The 25,996-nt window shown below is 39.2% G+C and overlaps 1 protein-coding gene across 7 annotated transcripts in view; it reads right to left on the reverse strand.

Annotated features, from left to right (window-relative positions):
• LOC121269735 (dixin-like) overlaps positions 1-25,996 on the reverse strand; it is a 129,914-nt gene that overhangs the window by 66,926 nt on the left and 36,992 nt on the right. For 5 of the 7 annotated variants that reach the window (XR_005941399.1, XM_041174607.1, XM_041174604.1 and 2 more), the window contains exons 1-4: positions 21,084-21,317; positions 3,246-3,375; positions 2,296-2,421; positions 1,591-1,849 (exon numbers count right to left, since the gene is read on the reverse strand). Coding sequence is in view for 6 of the 7 variants with exons in the window: in XM_041174607.1 (XP_041030541.1) it covers positions 1,591-1,849; positions 2,296-2,421; positions 3,246-3,375; positions 21,084-21,143 (575 nt within the window). In the remaining variant the exon portion in view is untranslated. Of the gene's footprint in view, positions 1-1,590; positions 1,850-2,295; positions 2,422-3,245; positions 3,376-21,083; positions 21,318-25,996 lie in introns of those variants that run through there. The other 2 variants (XM_041174605.1, XM_041174606.1) reach the window with 1 other exon arrangement.

The raw sequence follows: 25,996 nt of genomic DNA on the forward strand, positions 1-25,996 counted from the left end.
GGATGTGATTGCACTGGATGGGGTATAGAGGAGATTCACCAGGATGTTGCCTGGGATGAAACATTTAAGTTATGAAGAGAGGTTGGATAGACTTGGGTTGTTTTCACTGGAGCCAAGAAGACTGAGGGATGACCTGATTGAGGTGTACAAGATTATGAGGGGCATGGACAGGGTGAATAAGGAGCAGCTGTTCCCCTTAGTTGAAGGGTCAGTCACAAGGGGACAAAGTTCAAGGTGAGGGGCAGGAGGTTTAGGGGGGATGTGAGGGAAAACTTTTTTACCCAGAGGGTGGTGATGGTCTGGAATGCGCTGCCTGGAAGGGTGGTGGAGGCGGGTTGCCCCACATCCTTTAAAAAGTATTTGGATGAGCACTTGGCACATCATAACATTCAAGGCTATGGGCCAAGTGCTGGTAAATGGGATTAGGTAGGTAGGTCAAGTGTTTCTCACGTGTCGGTGCAGATTCGATGAGCCAAAGGACCTCTTCTGTACTGTGTGATTCTGATTCTGAGAGAGATTGCAGAGCTCTGAAATGCTGAGGGATCTGGATGTCCTACTGCATGAATCACAAAAGGATAGTATGCAAGTACAGCAAGTAATTTAGAAAACCAATAGAATGTTATCATTTATTGTAGGGAGAATTGAATACAAGAGTAGACAGGTTATGCTCCAGTTATACAGGGTATTGGGGATGCCACATATGGAGTAATGTGGTATTGGTCTCCTTATTTAAGGCAGGATGCGTTGGAAGCAGTTCAGAGAAGGTTTACTAGGCTAATACCTGGAATGGGTGGGTTGTCTTATGAGGAAAGGTTGGACAGGTTAGACTTGTATCCACTGAAGTTTAGAAGAGTAAGGGGTGACTTGACTGAAACATATAAGATCGTGGGGGGTCTTAATAGGGTGGATGTGGAAATGATGTTTCCGCTTGTGGGAGAATCTAGAACTAGGGGTCACTGTTTAAAAATAAGGGGTTACCCATTTAAGATGAGATGAGAAGAAATTTTTTCTCTCAGAGGGGCAATATTTGGAACTCTCTTCCTCAAAAAGCAGTGGAAGCAGAGTCTTTGAATACTTATAAGACAGAGGTTGTTAGATTCTTAATAAGCAAGGGGGTGAAAAGTTTTCAAGAGAAAGCAGGAGTGTGGAGTTGAAGTTACAATCAGATCAGCCAAGATCTTTTTGAATGACTGCCGAGTGACCCACTCTTGCTCCTAATTCGGATGTTCTTATGAATTGAAACAAGAGCAGCTATTCCTAAATGTTATTTAAAATATTTTATTCAGGAAAAAGATTAAAAAATGGAGATGGGTAATTTAAGTTTTGCAATGCAAACCTTGGCAAAAAAAAAATCCTTAGCCACAGAGAATGTGACTGTTGGGTTATTCTTTGCAGAAGTTCAATTTTATGTCACATGTATGGAATCCTATTTGTCTGATTTTTAGAATTATAACTGGAGTCACTGAAGGAACCAAAAGCAATTATCATTTTTCAATACATTGACAATTTCACTGCCACACAAAAACAGCAATGCAGCTGAAATGAGTACAAGGCATCAGGTTGAAGAATACCAAAAGAACTCGTTCTCACCTCGGGACTTCTTGTTTGTATCGGAATACTTCCCGTCCAGAACGTGAAACGTCTTGCCGAACCTCTGCAAGTGCTGCAGCAGCTGTCTGCACCATGGCAGTGGCAGAAAGCGGCCGGTGGTTGTCCGAAGTGATTGCAGACTTGCTTTTCAGGGGTACTGCAGACCTCTGGCTGGCTGATCTAACACCAGACGGTTTGAAGTGAGCTGCCAGAGCTAGAATCAGCCTCATTATACATTTTAGGTTCCCTTCAACGATATCTTGGGAAGAAAAATAAAACGTTTATTTCTAATAATCCCTCATTATTTTCCAATATTCCTCCCTCATCTTGTTCTTCTCTTCTCATAACAAACTTATATCAATTGCAAGTGGCTCAGCAACAAGATCCAGTTTCCCTTTGGAAACTGAAGGCAATACTGGAATAATACCAATGATTTATGCAGGTTTCTTTGCTATAAAGTCATATTTGTGACTATTTATTGAGTCGTCAATTATCTCTAATGTTAGATGAAGGCAGCAATTTTCATGGAGAAAAGAATGGAAATGCAAAATATGATCTCTACTACACTGCAAAGTCATTTGTAACAAAAACAAGATTTGACTTAATCAATTACCCTAAATAAGGCTGCATCTCTGTGAAGCACCTTGTGACGTTTTTCAAATTTTAAAGGCACTATATAAATACAAGTTGTTGCTGTAGACTCACCTCGAGCCGAGGTCTGGTGCATACGAATCTTTTTAGAGGTTATGAATTGCAGCACTTTCTCCACATTGTCTTTCATTTCCTGATGGCTGCTGGGGTTGAAGCAAATGTCATTGAGTTGCTCACCAGCTTCAGGAGAGAACAAAAGAAAACAATTCATTAGAGAGACTTAATGATTTTGGAAAGCAAATATAAATATACACTTTCCCAATGTATTGGAAAGTGTTTCAGGCATTAAGCTTCAGACATAACCAGCTGTACCACCTTTCTGTCAAAACAAAAGATGTCACTGCCTGCTGCCTTATAAGATGTCTATAAACATCTATTCACAGCAACAAAATTCACCATCATGTTTCTGATATCCTTCCTAAATCATCATTTTAATGTTCAATTTTAGTTCCGAGACATTTAACTTCCACATCTTGATATGTTCTGCAGTCATATTTTTGTATGATATATTACCCTAAAGCTAGCCTCTCTCATTAGCTTAATATCAAACATTCTTCCCACATGACAAAAACAGTATTTTTGTTAAAGGTTTAGAAATGCATCTACTAGTGTTTCTCTTCCTATCCCTCTTTGATCTTCCTAGCCATCTATATCCTGCACTTAGCTTCTTCTGAGACCTCAATCAATGTTAATCTAATTTGAATTCTTCCAAAGTCATTTACCACGAGGAGGCACCTGACCTCTATGCTGTGCCTTCTGACAGGAGCTCCCCTGAAATTGGTAATTTATTTGCACAAAGGACTTCCACACCTGCATTCTTTTCTCCCATACCACTTTACCAGAAGTTCCAATATACCGAATATATGATGTAATACCCATTCTTGCATTAGTTGGACAAAGGGAAATAAATATTTTATATTTTTATATCCTTTAACCCTCTTGAGCCTGAACTAAAATGTGAACTAAATATCAGACACTTGTGCGAATGGTTTACTTATACTAACCTACAATCTCCACAAGATGAGTCAGCACCACTCCATCCCGCAGATCTTGTCGCAAGTCTTGTACTGGATTCAATCCAGGCTTTTTCTTTAGCTGAGAGTTAACCCATACCACATACGACTGCAGCTGTTGCTGTGGTACAAAAATTAGAAAATTTAATTTGACTGTAATCTAAAGGAACACCAAAAATTAAACACATAAAAGTTATCATAATTTTAGTTTAATATTTTAATAGCCATATATTGAATGACTGAGGAATAGGTGGGGTTCTTTCTAAAAACAATTGTTTTTGTACTTCTCTTGGCAAAAATGGTGTGAAGTAGTGGAAAGATTCGCAGGCTGATTAATAATCTGAGAGGTCATGATGTGAAGGCTCCAATTTATGGCCGTAACCATCTTTACGTCAGCTGATTAGGTAATTAGTCATACATGGTGGGGAGGATTTATATCAAACCAGAATATCCTTCTGGATGACAACCCAGAATTCAGAGCCATGACTTCAGTCTACACTCAACAAAGAGTGAAATTTAAACCCTGGCCTCTGCCTCAGAGCAAGCAATACTCTAACTAAGCCAAAGACTCAGTCCTTTCTGCATAAATAAAGCTAGTCATCTCAAACTGTGCTACGAAAGCAGCAACTTTAGAGCTATAGGCAAAATGTCCTAGCTCCGAAATATACTTTTCTGCAATGGTAAACCAGCAACAACTCTGTAGGGTCATGACTGACAGAAAAAAGTTAAGCTACAATCCTGTGGAACCAGATAACACACAATCCTTTCACTTTTGGGGCTTAGATTTTAATTTACCTACAAACTAACGGGATGAAAAAGATGCTGATAGTAATAGTACTAAATGAAATGTTGTGTAGTTGAAACCCAGTTCCATGTGGAAAGATTGGGTTTGAATTTTCATAATGCCAGAAACGCACTGTGCCTTAGCCAAAATGGCACAGGCCTCTGGAATCTGGAAATCAAGCCCCAAACCCGGCACCCATCATTTTTGCCCAGGGGTAGGTGGTAGAATTTCTTCAAACAGAAATAATTTTGGCCACCCAGGTGTCTGAAACACAATTAGTGGGCTTCAGGCATTTGAGGAAAGGTCTAAACCTGCAGAGTTATTTGGTGAGGTAAAGTACCCTTTGAAAAAGGTAAGGTAATTTAGGAGAGGTCAGGTATTCCTCTGGGATTAAGAGTAGACATGGATATGTGTAAAAAATGGATAAGGTCTTTGGATCTGTCAATTATCAAGTCATTTAAATACCCTCCCCTTTAAATTTTGAAAACAAAAAATAGCCAGCCTGCAGTTGAAAAAAATCAGTGCTTGCAATTTCAGTAGTTGTTTGTTGACATCAGCCTGAGGACTGTCATTTTAGGATTAGTGCTGCTTGACTGCTTCCACAACTAATCATTATCACAGTGGGGGTCTATAAATTCACAGTTTGATTGACAATCCAGAGAGCTTATAAAGGGATTAACTATTTTTAATGTGGGCTATGAATGCAAATATTTGTTTTTATAAAGGATTGAAGGGATTTAAATGTGTTGACTGGGCCTTTATCAATGAGACGAAATATAGTGAAGTCTGTAACAGTTACTTAGAACTCTATTTTATTTAATCTCACCAGGCTCCTGCGGACTGGCCATGATGGATATTGAGTGAGTTGTCATGGAGGGTGTAAGGACAAAGGGTGGTGAGTGGGGATTCATGGGTTGGTTTGAGTTGGCAGTAAGTTGGCATAGGGGTTATAAATGCCATGGGATGGGTAGTGGGGCATATGTTGGCAAGGAGGGTATGAGGGGCTTTGACGGGCAATGAGGGAGCAGGTGGGAGCATGAGGTGGCATAGGTAGAGTAAGAGAAGTGTGTAGGGGCTGAGGGGGTGTGAGGGGTAAGGATTGTTTTTGGCTTTGCTACTTTTTTACAAATGGGACAAAGTCCCAGAGCACCGAGTTGTGCCTTTTAACCAGCTGTTCCGCACCCCACCCTCTCCCTCCGCCACCCAAAACAAAAATCCGGCTGTTTGAGGCAGTTTCTCCCCAGTCAGGTTTGCGGAGTTAGGAATTCTCCCAACTCTACACTCCTGATTCTGGAGCGAAAATTCACCCTTAGTATGGTGCAAGTTTTAAGAACTCTTGTTCCACAACACTAACATCCTGTGCTTTCATTATTATGATGTTCACAAAATATATAAATAAAAGTACAAAAATGGTGACAACTCAGGTAAAGGGTCAGAGAAGCTCCATGACATAAGAGTTAGGAGGCTAAATCAACGCAAGAGTTTTTAGCCATTATTAACACAATAGTGTTCTTCATTTCGACTTTCTACATTAACTAGCTGCCATGTGCTGTGAGTTGCAATAATTGTTTGTAGAAACTGCAAAAAAAAAGATGGATTTATGTATAGCTCTTTAAAGAAAAATAATGATGGAAATACGCAAAGCCAGCAGCACAATGAATCATGAATTTCCAGTGGAATTGATGATATCCTTTGGTGGAGCAGAGATCTACTCCCAGTGGACACTTACAGTCTAGTCACTGAAGCCAGTGTTTTACTTCTGAAGAAAAACGTCAATGCGGATGCTTCAATGGATTCCACTAGTGAAGACAAATTACCGAACCAACAAAAGTTGTACAGCATTTTATTCAAAAAGCCAGTAAAAGGAAATGATCAAGCCGACTGCACATTTAAGTGGATTGGGGTAGGGTTGGTTATCCGCTGATAACTTTCCACCCATTTCTGACAATGATAAATGGGTACTTGGTTGTATCATTAATTTTTTTTTGCAGCAGGAATAGAAGCAAAGCAAATCCAAAGAACACAAGAGAATACTCTACTCCAGGTAATGGACATACTGCAATGTATTTTACCTATCCAGACTTGATGGATGAGGAGTGAATAATGAAGCTAAAATGCAGAAATTTACTTTCAATTTTAAGCTACTTAATTCAAATTAGCTGATAATTCAATTTTAAATGCACTGAATGTCTATTTACAGCGTTATTTATGTTACTGAATCAACACTGAATTGATTAACTGAAAATAATTATTGCACAATAAACCACCTTGAATTAGACTGTAATTTACAATCCAGGTCCATCCATTGGCTTAATACAACAGATCTAAAGAATGAAAAGACAGACTTGATTCTGGACTTCATGTTAGAGGAATTTTGCATTTTTCTGTGTATTTATTGTATGTATGAAGAAACTAAGGTTTCTGATGAGGAAAATTGAGGAAGGGAAGTGAATAAAATAGAAGGGAGTGAACTAGAGGACAGGGTAAATTATAGAGAAAGGGAAATAAATAGAATGGGATAATCTGGAGGGAAAATATTTAAAAGAATATTTTCCTCTTTAAAATATAAAAGTAAACAAGAATTGGAATATTAAAAACTCATACAATACATTTAGTGAACTGAAACTTAACAAAATTCTGCACAAAGAAATAGAGCAAATACTGTAGGAAGCAGGTTAGGGCAGGTGAACAAAACATTTTTGAAATAGTAAGTTTTAAAAGTAGGGTGAACTGTGGAATGATGTAAGTGCTTAGGAAGAGAATTCCAGAGTATGGGACCATGAGAGCAAAGTAACTGTTACCAATGCTCATGCAGAGGGAGAGAGACACAAAATAGTTCAGATTCAGATAAGCACAAGTTAGGTGTTTCAGACATAGGTCTGCAGGAGGTTATGGTGGTAGAGTGGAACAAAGTCATGAAGAGGTCTGCACAAGGCATTTCCTTTCAAAGCAGTGAGGTCAAATTGAACCATTTCCACTCCCACTTTTACTTTATTAGTCCTGGATTTAGTCAGCACCAATGTTGAACCCCACTAAACGAACTCAAATATATTACATTTAAAATTGCTTCTGACGACATAACATACCCTGAAATGAATGTAAAATTTTCCTGCCTAGAAATTAAGAAATTCTGAAGTAAACCCATAACATACAGAACTTCATGCAAGTGTAAACCACATAGCCTATGACAACCGAGGGAATAATTTTAGACACTCTTTATATAGAAAGAAAGAACCTGTATTTATATAGCATTATTCATGATCTCAAGGTGCCCCAATGTGCAACAAATCCAACTAATTCCTTTTCAAATACAGTATCCTTTGTACTGTAGGCAAATGTAGCAGCCAATTTGTGTACAGGCTGCCACAAACAGCAGTGAAATAAATAGCCAGGTAATCTGGGGATTTTTGGTAATATTGATGAAAGATAACATATACTAAATTTTGCCAGATCTTTTACTCCTGCTGGAGGTTTAAAATCTCCTAGAAAAGGCAGCACCTCCAACAACAAATCTCTCCCTCTGTGTTGTACTGCACTATTAAGCCTAGAACATGTACTCATGCCTCTGGGGCAAGGTTTTAACCCACAACCTTCAGCTCAGAGGTGTTACAGCAGGTTCTGAGCAAAAATCGACACTTCCATAGAAAACAAATTCACTAGCCGAAGGAATAATTAACAAATTCAATATATCAAACTCAGCATGAAAGCTCACAAGAGCTTTATTTCCATTTCATGCAAAGTTCAACTGTGCAGTAATTTGAGTAATGTTTTATTTTTCCATTTGAGCCAAGGCAATAATTTTCAACAGCAACTACATAAACACACTACAGAATTGATAGCCCAATAATATAGGATATTTGTAACCCAGAAGTTGGAATATTATTTTTCAGATAAATCTTGTGCTTGGCTTCTCGTTATCACTGCTTTAATAAATGGTCCCTAGCTAAAACTTTTACATTTCTATTATCATTGACTTCCATGCCTGGAGTTAAATCATTCATCCAAAACTATTATTGCGTGTTTTCTCAGTCATAGAAAATTGAGTCCGGAGATGGAAAATAATACAAAAATTTTACTTGTTCCGCTTGCATTCACAATCAAATTAATCAATTCTGAGACTGCAATTTGGGATCATTCTCCTCCCCTGTTCCCTTTAACTTTTAGGTTTAAATCATTTTCCTTTGTTCTCCTCTCGTTTACATTTGCCTCAATGCTATACTTTTCTCAGTCCTACATTTTCATCCCACAAAGCTAAACAAAATTTTGGTTAAAACCTCAGAAACATTCAGATTATCAGACATCCCTCCTCCCCACAAATATAAATAAAAAAAGATATGTTTCATTTTCTGATACACTCATTTTCATTTTACCCATTCAAAAAGATGTAATTAAGTCATCATTTGCTAAATCTAGCCCAATGTTAAATGCTTTTTCCTGCTAATCACTTTACAGAAATAATTTTAAAATATTTTTTTAAAGTACAATGCTAGAGAAGCAATATATTTATTAGAGAGCAGGATGAACTTCAGATCAGCTTAACAGATTTTCCAGAGGGCTGGTATTAGAAATTGTAATAAAATTTTAAAAATCTCTGTAACAAATAACACAATGCTACAACTTCATACAACTAATTACACATTAGCAAGGAAAATCCTTCATATATTTAAGATTCCACAGTCAATTTGTGGAAAACATTGATGATTGAATAGTAGATTGCTTTCAGTTTGTTGGCATGCTGATTAATAGTGATTTACTTTGATAAGATTGCAAAAGACTTCCCCAAAGCTCATAACATTCATACATGTGTCATGCTAGCAATGAAAAATGCAGATGTAAGCTTTAATCATGGCAAATCTGTATAAAATGATTCATTCACAATAATCTCTGCCAACGTTACTACCAGGAGCTTTTCCAACATTTCAAAGATAATCTTTGACTAAATTAAGTTGCTTTTTTCAGTATTAGGGCTAAAATATAAAATAACCTATTCACTATATGTATGTTATATTACAAACTTTATTTAATATATTGTAACAGGTTAAGGAAAGCACACTCCTCAAACGTAGCTGTTGCCAGCAATTTTAGATGACATAGCAATACCGAATGAGTTTTAGGATTAGTTTTCACATGAAACAATGATCTATGAGACATCCTTGTTCTGAAAAGATCAACAAATGTTCCAACAGTAAAAATGTGTGTGTCCTGTCTGAAAAACATTTTGAAATGGGCTTTCATAGCACTGCTCATGAATTAATAGCGCACGTTGAGCGTAGCTTCCTTCATTTGACAGCTGCCAGCATTCTTGGAATCACTCCAGCTTGGCAATTGTGAAAAATCCAGGCTAAGTGAGAATCTACCACAGCTGCAAGGCAGCCTTGTTCATCCCCAGCCCCCAGCACTTTCTGAGTGACCAGACTGGAGCTCCCCAGCCCAGGGCCTCAAAGGGAAATACAATAGCTTCACAATTCATATTAAATTGCGCTATTAGGGCAGTCTGGCTGACCTTAGGGTTACTGAGTCCAGCTTGTTTCCTCTGAAATCCAGTGACTTCTGTTAATGTTTTAATCAATATAGCGATTGAATTTCACTAATGTACACTAAGATTGCCAATTCCCGGAACCATATTTATTGGAACCATCTATAGCGAGCAAAATTTGCCCAGTCCTCCAATTTAAAATTCTTATCCTAGTTTAAATATCTTCATGCTTTCCCTTCCCTACCTCTGTAATGTATTCAAGCCATACAACATGACTCATTTAACAAACCTTTTATGCATTTCCCCTCCCTTCAGCTTTGATGCCTAGGCTCTGGAATGTTCTGAACTCCCTCCATAAACTGATCTGCGTTTCTACCTTCCTCGCCTTCTTTATAGCCCTCTTTAAAACGAATCGCTGAATGTTCTCTTCTTTGCTTTTTCATCCATCCATTTTTTTCTGATTACACCTCTGAAGCACCATGGGTTGTTTTGCTATGCTAAAGGCAACAATATAAATGCAAGGTGTTGTTTTGAATGAACATGATTATACCCACAGAAGTGCACTCAGTTACTTTTAAATTTGGATAATCTAATGTGCAAAATAAAGCGCTCTCATTATTTGTTTGCTTTCTAACAACATAGCAGATGTTAGGAAACAAGCAAGTAAACAAGTAAAATCACATCTGGCAGTTTGTAAAGTAAGTAAATCACTTGCATCCTGGAGTTCTTAAAAGACAATTATTTTGGTCTCTTTAATTAGTGTTTGGGCTCCCCTAATGGCCTACTGGATAAAATTTGATGGCAAAATAACATTGAGCCATACAAAGCAGAAAGACCCAGGTTCAGGACTGTGGTGAGTTTGTTAATCTCGGTCAGGGTAGCAGCTACAAAGCCACCCTATCGCCTCAGCACTAGACAGGTTGAAAGTTAAGCAGGGTTCCCCATTTCTGGTAGCTGTCCTGTTGGAAGGTGCTTCTGTAGGTAAATGAAAAGAGGACCATGTTCAACTGTGATGTCCCCCACAGTCAAATAGCTCACTGTTCAGGCTTACTGAGACAGATAGGTTCTTGATTCGTAAGGGGATCAAAGGTTACGGGGAGAAGGTGGGAGAATGGGGTTGAGAAACTTATCAGCCATGATTGAATGGCGGAGCAGACTCGATGGGCTGAGTGGCCTAATTTCTGCTCCTATGTCTTATGGTCTTATCCATGAACAATGACAACCTCAGCAAGTTAGTGGTGGAGTTGTTGGTGCAATAGAACCTCAGAAAGACTAGATTAGTCAGGGGGCCAACATGACTGGGTGCTACTCAACATCCTTGAGATGAAATAGAGATCTACTCCAAATATTGACACATGCTGGGAACATGCTCAAGTTTAGCAGTGATGCCACTGCAGTTAAACAGCCTGCTGATTCACCATCTAGATTCAGATATGAAAACTGAGCACTGTGTTGAGGTCCTGGATACTGCTAACGCCGATGAAACAAAACCTCAGTAGAAGTCAATGTTTTCAGGACAGATGAGAAAAAAGAAAATTGGAGAATAATTTTATGAAAGGAACTGAGTGAAACCTGCTTAAGAAGAGGATTGAAGATTATGAGAATAATTACAGATACAGATGATTAAATATCCTACAGGGCATTGTGGTTGCTGTGTTCCAGGGAATACTGAAATGTCATCAATGGGAAGCTATCAGCTGCTTGTAATCAGTAGATTGTAATGTCAGGTACATATCCTGGAGATTTTGTTCATTTAAATTTTAGGAATCATGGAGAGGTATTACAGACATATCCTTGATAATTCTGGTTATTCTTCGTCAGAACACTTGATAAATTGGGTCTAGTCTGTAATTTTTAATAGTATTTTGCTGGAAGGAATTGTCTGAGATTAGTTACATAAGGAAGACAAGAGGCCTTTTTCTCGTAACATAGGCTTCCTTGTTGGTTCTGATCCTATCCTCTGAAAATCACCTGGCTGTGAAGTCTGTCCTCAATACAATAAAAATATAATTCAAAAAAACTTCACATTTCCATAGCACTCTTCACATACAGAAGGACATCAATGAGTTTTACAATGAGGAGGAACAGTGGAAGTTGGCCAGGAGGGAAAGTGGATAAAGCTGGAAGGGGGCAAGGGAATGGTCAAACAAAAGGAGTTTTGAAGAAGTTCTTGAAAGCATGGACATAAATGGAAATGACAGATGGATCTATGAGGAGAGTACCATAGGATAGAGCTGGGATGGCTTAAAAAGTAATGAATGCTAGAGCAGAGGACACAGGGAATAAGATTCACAGGGTATAAGGAGACTGGAATGTGCATGTGGGGACATGGGCTTTTTCTTGAAGCGATTCATTGTCCCAGAGTGTCAACTGCATCAGGTTGTGTAACTGAAGACGATAAATGGGAGTAAAAGTATAGTAGTAGTAAAAGTATAGTAAACTATACTTCCCAAGTGGCCTTCTTGCCTTGAACCCTATAAAACTAACACTGTTGTAGATTAAAACAAGTAAGTGTACTGTACACACTGTGCTGTCGGCTTTTTTTTTAAATTCTGAAATGTATTTGCATTCATTCTACAGAGTAATTTTTCATACTGATCACAGACAAGTGGTAAAGTAATGGGAAAACTGGAAAGGTTTTACAATGCAAAACAATAAAGGAATCAATACAACATACTGAAAGTTGCTGACTATGTCCATCTGTGTACTTTACTGATCATTTTTCACTTGCTATAAAGTTCATGGGTCACGTAAGCCTCCCACATTACACTCTGAAACCCGAGAATGGCTTAATCCGAACTAGCTGATCATTTTTAGCAAATTTGTCTATTATAATGCAATACAGCCATGGGGGACACCACAACTGAGGCCAATCCTAACCTCGCACAACATCCACATATTGCCAGGAAAGATGCCAGGACAGCAATCTGGAAGGAAAATTCAGGCCAATATTTTTTATGGTACACCTATTGATTCCACAGCTGAAGTAAGCTAACAAACGTTTCAAAGATAAGTACAAGGACCTACCCATTCTCTATAACCCAATATCACATTGTGTTGCTTCTTTCACTGAGCTGTTAAGAGCGCAACAGTATTTGCTTAAAGTGGAAAGGTAGTCCACCACACAGAATCATAAAGGTCATATAGGGAGTTGGTACTAATTTCTGGTAAAAAGGAAAAAAATAGTAAATATTAAAAATCTATTATCGCAACACAACATGGTCAAAATTCATCACCATCTGAAAAGAGGACAGATTCATTTTTGGGTATAGAATCTACATTGGGTATAATTCATGAAAATTCACAAAGGGTCTACATTCAAAATGTTTACATGTCCTTGCTCTATTGAAGTCATGTACAGCTATTTGCATTTTTATTTTATACTTATTCCTGTCACTCAGTCAACCTTTGTTCCTAGTTATAGACCTGGTTGGAAAAAGCATGTTCTGCATATACAGAGTGCTTTAAACATCCTTCTGCAACTTTAAAGTCTTTGGACATACACATGATAGAAGCAAACTGTAAACAGGGTCTTAAAGTGTTATAAGGTGTTGTAGTTCAGTAGGTCTTTTCAAGGTATTCATAGTCTTAGGTAGTTTAACAGGAAGTATTTATTACTACTAGAAACTACATACATAGGTACAGTAAAGGTCCAAACCAGGAGCTAACTCCCTATTTGCTTCTACACATGGCTCTGTCCAACACTACACAGGCGGATCATATATTCTCTTACATCATTGTGTGGGTGGTACCATACTCAGTCGCACATTAATGTTTTATGAGCCAGACCCTTATACTACACCTCTGTCCAAGTCCCTGCAATGTATTTAGAAAGTGTAATTCATGAAGTCTTTTCAATGTTAATGTTGTTGTTAACGTTGTGTTAACATTTTATTTCAGATGCTGAAATAATTGAAAAAGGCGACAGTGGAAGGAAAGGTGAACTGTGTATAATATTTAGCAGAGCTGTTTGACATAACAAATTAACATTAAATAAAATATTAAATTATGCTTTCATACGCAATTTACAGTTTGTTTGCATCATATGGTCTAGCCATTAAAATTTCACTAGACCATTATACACACCCTGTATATCACAATAGTCTGTTCTATTATTATAATTGTGGATCTACTGAATCATAGAACCACAGTGCAGGAGGATATCATTCAGCTCATCATATCTGTGCTGGCCCTTGAAGGAGTAATTCAAGTAATGCCATTCCCCTCACCTTTCCCCATAGGCCTGCACATTTTTCCTTTTCAGATAATAATCCAATTTTCTTTTGAATGCCTCGATTGGACCTGCCTCCACCACACACTCTGGCCACAGAATATTCATGTTATTACTGGAATAGATTCCCATGATCTTCAGTATAGGATGTCTGTTTTGAGGCTGTTATTAAAGGTAGAGCAAAACCAAATCTGTCGGTTTGATCTCACGCAATCGCATCCATCTTCATTATGCAGAGAAGTCTGGCCACCATTCAGCAGCTCATCCATAAGGCGAGAAAAAAATAGTAACCATTGGTGGTTATCATGTACCTCGTACTGCTGATTGAAGAACAGCAAATGGCACAATGCAACATATCCATTAAAAAGCAGTTTTGAAGCATTAAAATATGGCAACAATATGATTGAGACAACATGATTTAACAACCTTTACAATATCTGGTAAGCTGGTAGTCTAAGTTTTCAATTAAAAAAAAAACAGAAATTTTGTGCACAAAGTGAGGCATGTCTGCACTAGAGAATGGAACACTTTTCCATTTCAGGGACTCAAGAGTCAGTAATGAAGCATTCCCAGGCCAGGTGCAACATGGTTAAATTAAGCCCCATTTTAACTCTTTCAAAACCTACCACCGACACAGAGTTGCAAAGTAAATCTCTCTTTACTCCGATTTGATAACTCTAGACCCGGGAGAATAGATTTTTATCACCAAAGTGACATTTTCCATGCCCCATATCAGTCACCTTGTAATTTTTCTGAATACATTTAATCTAGTGCCAAGTAATGCCATGTTAGTGTCACAAGGAACTGAATTTAGCCTTCAGAAACTAATTTTAAATAGCCAACAGTTAAAGGAGATTTTTGTCACATTAGTCTGTGTAATATTTGAACCCAGATTCCAGAGATGCAAGGTTAGTCTTCAATATCACCATACTCTCTCGTCAACCCCACATCAAATAATTGATGCACTAATGGAACATTTTACTTGCTTCATGGTGTTCCCATTAAAAGCTTTGACTCTATGACACTGAATCCCATCAATTAGATCTTGATCTCAAGTTTTCCTAATATTGCTGTACAGCAGCAGTTACACATCCCTGGTTCTTCATTATGAAGTGACTACTCAGCTGTGCAGCTTGCTTGTCAGGGATTGATGGCAGCCATTGTTAAAAATTAAAAATGAGGGGCGTAAAACCAAATAATTACAAAAGGTGGTTGGAAATAAATTCTTCTAAAATCTAGGTTTCTTTGTGATTTAAGACAGAGATGAGGAGGAATTTCTTCTCTCCAAGGATTCTGAACCCTTAGAATTCTTTGCCCCAGGGAGCAGTGGAGGCTGAGTCATTGAAAATATTCAAAGCTGAGACAGGCAGATTTTTGAATGTAGGGGAGTTGAGGGTTATGGGGGACAGGCAGCAGGGTAGATTTGAGGCCAAGATCAGATCAACCATGATCTTATTGAATGGCAGAGCAGGGCAGTACAGCCCACTCCTGTTTCTATTTCTTATGTTTGCATGTTCTTATTTAGTTTTAAATTTAAGTAACTCAAAAGCAATTCAATTAAACCATTTTTGAATGTCCTTCACTAACTGCAGCAATATATCTGATTATTTGCAGAGGTCAAATAAGTGGTCATAAGCTAACAAGGTGGGGATAATCCCACAACATTTGCTTTAAACACATATGTGTAAGCTATTCCGCACAATATAAAGTACATTGTAAGTCAAAGCCCTTTTATCTTATAAATTACTGCACAGCAGTGTTTCAGAAAATTTACAAAATGGAGGTTAATGATTAACTAGCACTAAATAACAAATGAATTATTTGGAGAAAATATATTGAACTCTGCATCATTGAATTACATTATTCAAGCATACAGACCACTAATATCTGTTACACTACCAGATATCTTGCTATTGTAACGAGCCTTATGGCAAAATTGCTAAATCTATGAGGTAATTCCTGTCCTTTGAATCGGTTTTTTGCTGTTGACATTAAATGCATTTCCTGTGCCTCATACAATATCCCTGTAAAAGTCTGCAATGATAATTTAAATGTTTCACTTAGTTCATAAATTCAGGTCTTTTCCTGAAACTCTACCTTGACTAAACTATATACTCGAATAGGAAAAAAATACAGGGCAATGGAGAAAGAGCAGGGGAGTGAGACCAATTGGATAGCTCTTTCAAAGAGCTGGCACAGGCACGAGGGGCTGAATAGCCTCTTTCTGTGATGTTTGATTCCAGTCCAGGGGCATGGAAGCTAATTGCTGCATTCCTATTGCTGCCTAAGATCAATTAACTCAGCGCAGGCCGGTGAGTGAATTTGTAACTTTAATAATATACTGCTGTCTTTCCTTCTTTCTCTTGCTCTGTGTACATAATATGTGGTTCTTTTGACTGCTGCAAAAAAACATGTGGTGGGGTCAGATCATCGCAATTGCTTGCAACAATAAGGTGCAGTGGTTTTTAAACCACAGTTTTGCTTTTAAGAAAGGAACTTCTATGACGATGACAACTTGAAGCTTTTAGCTGTGAGTAATGTGCTCACCTGGGACTCTTTAAAGCTGCAGTGTCGGAATAGAGACATTTAATTACTTTTAAAACAAATGCATCCTATGTATCTATCTACAGGACGCATTCACAAAGATCAGTGGACAACTCACAAAACTGCATGTGGTTTTAATTTATAAAGCTTTGACATTTAATCATGATTAACCTGAAAAGAAAAAAAAAAATAAAATTCCACCCATGTCAAAGGCCCAGATTCTAACCTGAGGCAGATTTTAGTTAGGAATGTCTTTCTTTTCTTTATTCATTCACGGGATGTGGGCTTCGCTGGCTGGGCCAGCATTTATTGCCCATCCCTAGTTGCCCTTGAGAAGATGGTGGTGAGTTGCCTTCTTGAACTGCTGCAGTCCATGAGGTGTAGGTTCGCCCAAAGTGCTGTTAGGAAGGGAGTTCCAGGATTTTGACCCAGCGGCAATGAAGGAATGGCAATATATTTCCAAGTCAGGGGGGTAAGTGGCTTGGAGGGGAACTTCCAGGTGGTGGTGTTCCCATGTACCTGCTACCCTTGTTCTTCTAGTTGGTAGTGGTCGTGGGTTTGGAAGGTGCTAAGGAGCCTTGGTGAAATCCTGCAGTGCATCTTGTAGATGGTACACACTGCTGCTACTGTGCATCAGTGGTGGAGGGAGTGAATGGATCTGGTGCCAGTCAAGCGGGCTGCTTTGTACTGGATGTGTCAAGCTTCTTGAGCATTGTGGGAGCTGCACTCATCCAGGCAAGTGAAGAGTATTCCATCTCACTCCTGAATTATGCCTTGGAAAGACTTTGGGGAGTCAGGAGATGAGTTACTCACCGTAGGATTCCTAGACTCTGATCTGCTTTTGTAGCTACGGTATTTATATGGCTAGTCCCAGTTCAGTTTCTAGTCAATGGTAACCCCCAGGATGTTGATAGTGAGGTCTTCAGTGATGGCAATGTCATTGAACGTCAAGGGGCGATTGGTTAGATTCTCTCTTGTTGGACATGGTCATTGCCTGGCACTCGTGTGGCGCGAATGTTATTTGCCACTTGTCAGTCCTAGCCTGAATATTGTCCAGGTCTTACTGCATTTGGACATGCACTGCTTCAATATCTAAGGAGTCGTGAACGGTGCTGAACATTGTGCAATCGTCAGCGAACATCCCCACTTCTGACCTTATGATGGAAGGAATGTCGTTGATGAAGCAGCTGAAGATGGTTGAGCTGAGGACATTACCCTGAGGAACCTCTGCAGTAATGTCCTGGAGCTAAGATGACTGACCTCCGACAGCCACAACCACCTTCCTTTGTGCTAGGTCTGACTCCAAACAGTGCAGAGTTTTCCCCCTGATTCCCATTGACTCCAATTTTGCTAGGGCTCCTTGATGTCAAGGGCAGTCTCTCCTCGGGAGTTTAGCTCTTTTGTCCATGTTTGAACTAAGGCTGTAACGAGGTCAGGAGCTGAGTGGCCCTGGCAAAACCGAAACTGGGCATCAGTGAGCAGGTTATTACTAAGCAAGTGCCACTTGAGAGCACTGTTGATGACCCCTTCCATTACTTTACTGATGATCGAGAGTAGACTGATGGGGCAGTAACTGGCCGAGTTGAATTTGTCCTGCTTTCTGTGTACAGGACATACCTGGCAATTTTCCACATTGCCGGTTAGATGTCAATGTTGTAGCCGTACTGAAACAGCTTGGCTAGGGGCACAGGAAGTTCTGGAACACAAGTCTTCAGTCCTCATGCCAGAATATTGTCAGGGCCCATTGCCTTTGCACTATCCAGTGCTTTCAGCCATTTCTTGATATCACGTGGAGTGAATTGAATTGGCTGAAGACTGGCATCTGTGATGCTGGGGACCTCTGATGTGATTCATAAGTAGAATGCTGATGCTTAGCATGCCAAAATTCCTAGTCATCCATAGCCAAATTGCTGAAAGTAACTTTATTCAGTTAGCAGATTTTAATCTTGGCAAAACTGTCAGCTGAGACTCAGTGATAACATTCACACCTTCAAAACAGAAAGTCCAGAGGCCTGGACACATAATCTAAGCTGACAATTCTGTACAGTACTCAGGATGTTAGAGGTGCCATCTTTTGGGTGAAAGGTTAATCCAAGCCCCCTTCTGCCCTCTCAAGTGAGCATAACAGATCTTGTGACTCTATCTGAAGAGCTGGTGAGTTCTCTAGGTTTCATGGCCAACAACATCCTTCAACCAACACCCAAAACAGGTGTTCTGGTCATTAATTTCATTTTGTTTTTGGAGTTTGATATGGACAAATTAGATGCCTCATTTCCTGCATTATGACAGTGACTACACTTTTGGATACAAATTTTCTGAGCATTTGCGAACAGTTACAGATTTATCTGAATGTCATAAAACTCCAAAATAGACAAATTATTTTAAAAATAGATACAGAAACTAATAATAAATCGTTCATTCAAATCTTTTTTGCCTCAGATTTGTTCACCATCCAATATTGAACGTGTATATCAAGAACTGTTACAAAACCTGATGTCATTGGCCTGATGTTTTTAGCCTATGAAACCACCACCAGGTCAAGTTGAACCATTCAAAGACAAAACAAAAACAGAATTACCTGGAAAAACTCAGCAGGTCCGGCAGCATCGGCGGAGAAGAAAAGAGTTGACGTTTCGAGTCCTCATGACCCTTCGACAGAACTTGAGTTCGAGTCCAGGAAAGAGCTGAAATATAAGCTGGTTTAAGGTGTGTGTGTGGGGGGCGGAGAGATAGAGAGACAGAGAGGTGGAGGGGGTTGGTGTGGTTGTAGCGACAAACAAGCAGTGATAGAAGCAGATCATCAAAAGATGTAGAAATGGAAAGCAATGAAGGTGAACAAGGCAACAGAGAAATCCGGAAATCTTGTCGCAGAGAGGAACAGAACTTCTTCAAGGAGGTAGGCATTTCTTGAAGAGCAGTGGCAGTCAATTAAACACAGAGATAAAAACAAAAAAACTGCGGATGCTGGAAATCCAAAACAAAAACAGAATTACCTGGAAAAACTCAGCAGGTCCGGCAGCATCGGCGGAGAAGAAAAGAGTTGACATTTCGAGTCCTCATGACCCTTCGACAGAACTTGAGTTCGAGTCCAGGAAAGAGCTGAAATATAAGCTGGTTTAAGGTGTGTGTGTGGGGGGCGGAGAGATAGAGAGACAGAGAGGTGGAGGGGGTTGGTGTGGTTGTAGCGACAAACAAGCAGTGATAGAAGCAGATCATCAAAAGATGTAGAAATGGAAAGCAATGAAGGTGAACAAGGCAACAGAGAAATCCGGAAATCTTGTCGCAGAGAGGAACAGAACTTCTTCAAGGAGGTAGGCATTTCTTGAAGAGCAGTGGCAGTCAATTAAACACAGAGATAAAAACAAAAAAACTGCGGATGCTGGAAATCCAAAACAAAAACAGAATTACCTGGAAAAACTCAGCAGGTCCGGCAGCATCGGCGGAGAAGAAAAGAGTTGACGTTTCGAGTCCTCATGACCCTTCGACAGAACTTGAGTTCGAGTCCAGGAAAGAGCTGAAATATAAGCTGGTTTAAGGTGTGTGTGTGGGGGGCGGAGAGATAGAGAGACAGAGAGGTGGAGGGGGTTGGTGTGGTTGTAGCGACAAACAAGCAGTGATAGAAGCAGATCATCAAAAGATGTAGAAATGGAAAGCAATGAAGGTGAACAAGGCAACAGAGAAATCCGGAAATCTTGTCGCAGAGAGGAACAGAACTTCTTCAAGGAGGTAGGCATTTCATTGTCCACAAGCAACTGCCAGAAGATAAAGCAACCCAACGTCATCACTGCCGTATACCCGCCCCCCCACCAACACCCCACTCCCACCCCAGCTCCAAAACAAAGAAAAATCTATTGTAGTTTTTCTTGTTACGTACACTCAATGGTTAGTATTCCAAGCCCTACTTTTATACGAATTTCACTATTACAAAGATAGGTTTCTTTACCAATATTAAAATTTGCCACAAGCTGTGCAGCAACTATTTCATTTTACTTTAAGAAATTAAATAAATTTGGTTTGTGTCTCTACCTGGCATATGTCCACCACTCTGCAGACCCTTATATATATACTGCAGCTCTAATAAAATAATTTCTCTCTAAGCCTAATGGAGAGGCTGTGTTGTAATAATAGTTATGCCATTTACTAGTGCAAGGCCCATTTTGTGTTTCTCAGTCATAAAATATAGGGCGCAAAACAATATTTTTAATGGTTGTTTGATCAAGTCAATCCATTTGTGTCCAAAAATGCAGTAAATCATTTGAGTTCATAACATCCTTAATCATTTGGCAATTTTTAAAAAAATTAACTTCAAACTAAAATCATTAATTTCTTATAAATATTTCTTGACTGACTCCAAACTTAAAACTTTAAACCCCTCTTTGAAGTCACTTAATTAATTGGGGAAATTGTGAATGCTCCGAAAAGATTTACTGACAAATACAGTGGTTAGTTTGCACATTACATTCAATACTGAAACGGCATTAGACAAACTCCACTTGTTGTAAAGTCATGATCAGTAAAACACTCATGCATGCAGAATAGGTTTGACTTCAATACATCGAGGCCATATTGTCCATTTAATCAACTCCATATGGAGCTCCATAAATAATTAAATCTTAGAAACCCTACACATCGTAACAGCAAGAAGCATTCTATATCTTGATAAATACTCTTTCAGTTTCCTATACTGAACATTTATTTGCAATGTGTACTTTTTACAAAAAAACAGCTGTTACTAGATTAACTGACTTGCTTGAGCCAACACATGTCCCAGTCATTACTTTCAGCGTTATTTACCTCTGTGAATCCCTCTTGCAGAACATCCAGCAAATTTCCTTTGGTTAAACAAGCAATCATTTTAGTGTTCCAAGAACAAGCGGCACACCATGTAAGAAAAAAAATTCAGACCCTCAACTAAAGAGGATCTTGTCCTCCAAAAAAAAATGGTTAAGAGACTAAGGGAAGGCAGTTTCTTCTTATCCCATATGTGCAGCCCGTTACCTTCATTTTAAGCAGGATGAGAGTATCAGACTACAGAGCAGAAGAGAGGGAACAAACTGAGCATGCTCAATGGCCAGCCAGTCATGTTTGAGAGGATTAGGCATGATAGAATTGTCATGACGACAGTTCACCACAGGATGAGGGGGTGGGTACTGTCTAAAAAGGCAACCTACAGCACAGATGGTGGGTTTTCAAGCAGTTTTCAAAATAAACACGGATAAGCTAAATCTAACAAAGCTTCCTTCAACAAATATTTCATAAATCCTGTCTGCATCTTTTGTTTTACAGACATGAAAAAGACAAAGCAAATTATTCACATCTGAAAGGAATGAGTGATCTGAATTGACAATGCTTAAACTTAGTGTAGAAAACAGAGAACTTTGTCAGCTAATTTCAGGATATTGAAATGATGCATAATCTAATTTTAATACTTTGAGCTACTGTATCAAAACGTTTTTACATTTTAAACTTATCTTTTGAAGACTTAGAAAGTTTGAACTTCTGGATTTCATATCCCAGCTCTCATGAAATTAACCTGTCTTTGAATACTATTTGCAAAACAAAAACCTAAGGCGTTTAACCTATAGAGGGAGAATGTCTGAGATGGGCAGATAATAGACAAATTTAGCAAAGTCAGAAAGGTTTCTGACACCTGACTAAACACTATTATGTTTACAAGCTGGGCCAAAATTTAAAGGAAAAATTGCATTAATGCAATTATTATATCATTCAGAAATGACCAAATGCATTTCAGACAATTAATTACTTTTAAGCACAGTAAACGTAATGTTGGCAAGCACAGCAGCAATTTTGGGCACAATGTTCAGGTTGCCTGAAGGAGGAATACTGACCAAGATAGTAGGCGAACTCCATGTTCTTCTTCCAATAGTGTCCTTGAATATCAATCCTCCACCTGAACTTGGCAAAATCTACTGTTTGAAAGACTAGTCCTAATCCAAAAGTGAATATCTAATCGTCTATTGTTTATCAGAAGATGTTAGCAAGATCAAAGGCTCACAGGAAAAATCATATTCAGTGTGTGCATCGTTTTCACAAAACTCCTGGCCAAAACTGGAGAGTTACAAAATGTAACATTCATGGAGAACAATAAATAGATACATATGAAAACAAAATACTGCAGATGCTGGAAATCTGAAATAAAAACAGAAAATGCTGAAAAAGTCCAGCAGGTCTGGCAGCATCTGTGGAGAGAGAAACAGAGTTAACGTTTCAAGTCCATATGACTCTTCTTCAGAGCTAAAGAGAAGCAGAAACGTGATGGATTTTAAACCATTTAAGAGCGGGTGGCGCAGGTAAAGCAGGATAGAAGGTCAGGGATAGGTGGGTGCTAAGGGGAGATTGACAAAGATGTCATGGACACAAGGCAAAGTGAGTGTTAATGGTAGTGGTAAGGGATAAAGGAGGTGCTGATAGTGGCATAATGCATTAATAGCAGAACAAGGGTGAGAGCTCTGTGAAAGCACAACACAGAAACAAGTGACAGATGGCCGTGTGCGTGTGTATGTGTGTCTGTGGGGGGAGGGGGTAGAGGAAAAAGGATTTAAAAAGTATGAATAAATAAATGAAAATTTAAATAAGTAAAAATGAAACTAAACAAGAATAAACATAAAAATTAAACTTAGAATTAAAAATAAAAGAAAATTGGATTTAAAAAGAGTAGAGATTGAGGAGAGAGTTCATGGTCTGAAGTTGTTGAATTCAATGTTAATTCCGGAAGGTTGTAAGGTGTCTAATCGGAAGATGGGGTGCTGTTCCTCCAGTTTGCATAGGGCTTCACAGGAACACTGCACCAGGCCAAGGACAGACGTGAGCATGAGAGCAGGATGGTGTGTTGAAATGGCAAGCGACAGGAAGGTCTGGGTCACACTTGCAGACTGAGTGAGGGTGTTCCACAAAGCAGTCACAAAAGCAGTCCGCAAAGCATGTTAATTCTGCCCGTTCAGACATCATTGTGATGTGGTTTTCCCTCTAAGTTGCACACATGAGCAGCAGCACAGCAATCATGAAGGTCTCTTTTTTAGGCAGTCCCTCGGGATCGAGGATGACTTTCTTCCATTCCAATTTGAAATGGCTGAAGTCCAATGCACGATCTCCATGTTCTGCCACATGTGGGGCAAGTGGTCCTTGTAGGGTTGGGTAGATGGGTTGCTTGGATGTTTTGTGCGCTCCCTCCAATGCCTCAACTTTCCCTCTGAACGTCCCCCAACAAAACTCCCAGTGCTTTCTTGAATGAGCCTTCTCCATTTTGGTCAGTCACTTGCCAGGGTCTCTCATGAGTCAGCGGGTAAGTTTGACCCCTTTAGGAATGTTTTGACGATCTCCTTAAGCATTTCTACTATCCTCCTGGGAGTCTCCTGCCGTGACCGAGTTCTGAGTAGAGCAGCTACTTCTTGAGTCTGGTGTCAGTCTTACGAATAACATATCCATCCAGTGGACCTGGCTTTGAATGATTAGCACCACGATGTGGGACACATTGGCTTGGGAAAAAATGCTGTTGTCTTTGTAGCAACTGGATTTGGAGGATCTTGAGATGGCTCTGCTGGTGGTACTTCTCAAGTGCTTGAGATGCCCGCTGTAGGTTGTCAAAGTCTCCAAAGCATATAGGAGTGCAGGGATCACTGCTGCCCGGTAAACCATGACCTTGGTCTAAGGTTTGAGATCCTGGTGCTCAAATACTCTTTTCTTCACTCAGCCAAAGGCTGATCTGACACAATAGAGGTGATTTTTCTCATTGCAATACTGCACATCACCTCCAACAAAGTACCAACAGGCATAGAGATATTGCACAGAACAGATGGGAAACCGTTCAACTCATGCTGCTTTCAATCCAAGACCAAAGCCACTTTAACCTCATAGAGCTTTAGAATGCTTGTGTGTGTGTGTGCCCACTCAAAAACTGAGTTCCATGTTATTGTTGACTCCTTCTCTGAAGCTGAAAACTAAGGTCCTCTTCCAACCAGCTCCCACAGCAAAACACCATCCTCCGTCAATTAAAATCAACAGCAAGAACCTGGAAAATGTGACCATTTTCTGTATCTTGGGGGCCTCTTCTTGACAAAGGCAGACACAGATAATAAATCATGAAGGTCCAATGCAGGTTGCTCACAAGATGTCATCTTTAAGATACCATGCATGCTTAGCCGCTGCAAAAAAAAAGTAAAGGCACCACAATTTGAAATAAACAGGCCATGTGTCACAAAGAATGTTACAGAGATTACTGGAATGATGCATGCTTATCTTGAATGGCCTCAGACAGCAGCTGTACCATCTACAACAGCCCTGTAGTATTAATAACCCAGCAACAGTACTGCTGAAGGCACTGAATTCCCCATTTGGAAATAAGTTTCATTGGGGGTCTCAAACTGCAAATTGCCTTTAGTTGCAAAGACAAATAACTCTGGTTCTTCTGTCAAGTTGGCCATTTTGACTTTAGTTACAGATGGGCTGATGTGGGGCAGCAGCCCATGAAAGGTAGAAATGTGCTTTTGTCATTGTTGCCCTGCATGCCTCCCACTGACATCAGTGAAAGTCTCAGCCAGAACATCAATATCATAAGTCCAACTCCTCAGAATCCAAAATTGTTGTATATATTGCATCAAATACAGTTCAATTTTCCCTACAGAATAAAGAATGGATTCAGCATGTCAGGAATAACAGAACTGCTTTTGATGTACTTTTGCCATTGCTGCCAAATATCACCATACTGCCCCAGTTTTGGACACAGTATGAAATAACACCTTGAGCACTATCAGCTTGCATAACATCATCATGTTGTATTTCACATACTTCTCTGTAAATCAACACTGCTCTGTCCTATGGTGCATTTCCAACATCTCTCGTCCTCACCAGATAACAAATCAGCTGTTATGACCAATGCAGTTGGTAAAGCTGAGTTATTTTAAAAATCCCAGCGGGAAACTTTAAACAACTGTCATAACCTATAACTTTAAGAGTTATGTTTGAGATGCGACTGTAAATTCAGAAATCAGACCATCAGTTCTTGAGGTTTTACATTAAGCTAACTGAAATATTTTATTAATTTACACAGGTTAAAAATATATGTACACATGGCTACAAATCACTACTGTCATAACTTTTAACAAATTCCTAAACTAATCTCCATTAAGGCAACAGCAACCCATAGACTTAACCAAACACCAGGCAAAGCATTTTCACCCAATGAATTCAAAATTAGGTTCTTTTCACTTTGAAGCTGCCTTTTGATCTTACATTGCCTCTGCTCTGCACACCCGAAAACTACTGAAGTTATACCTACCATCACAGATTGAATTCAAATTCTCATCGTCTCACCAGTCTCTTTGAACTTTACCTTTTAACAATGAAACCAACCCCCATTCATTGTAGCAAATTTTATTAGTAATATAAACACAATGCTTGGTAGCTGCTAGAAAGGCATCAAATTTTTACCCCACTTCTTGAATGCTCTGTTCAAAAAATGCAAATGCACACTATCTCTCTTCCATATAAAAAGTAGTACTCATCAAAGCACCCAGACTAGCTGACTTTAATCCAAATAAGACACACCCGCAGACTAAACCTCTAGTTATATTATAGGTGCTCAAAGCTGAGATGCAGCAACATTGCACAGCACCTCGCATTTCCATGGCTAAGTGACTTTTTCATTAATAGTAATGTAAAATAAAATTCTGCTTCTTTAAGAATAACTT

Source organism: Carcharodon carcharias, chromosome 25, assembly GCF_017639515.1.
Source record: "Carcharodon carcharias isolate sCarCar2 chromosome 25, sCarCar2.pri, whole genome shotgun sequence".
NCBI classification, from domain to species: domain Eukaryota; kingdom Metazoa; phylum Chordata; class Chondrichthyes; order Lamniformes; family Lamnidae; genus Carcharodon; species Carcharodon carcharias.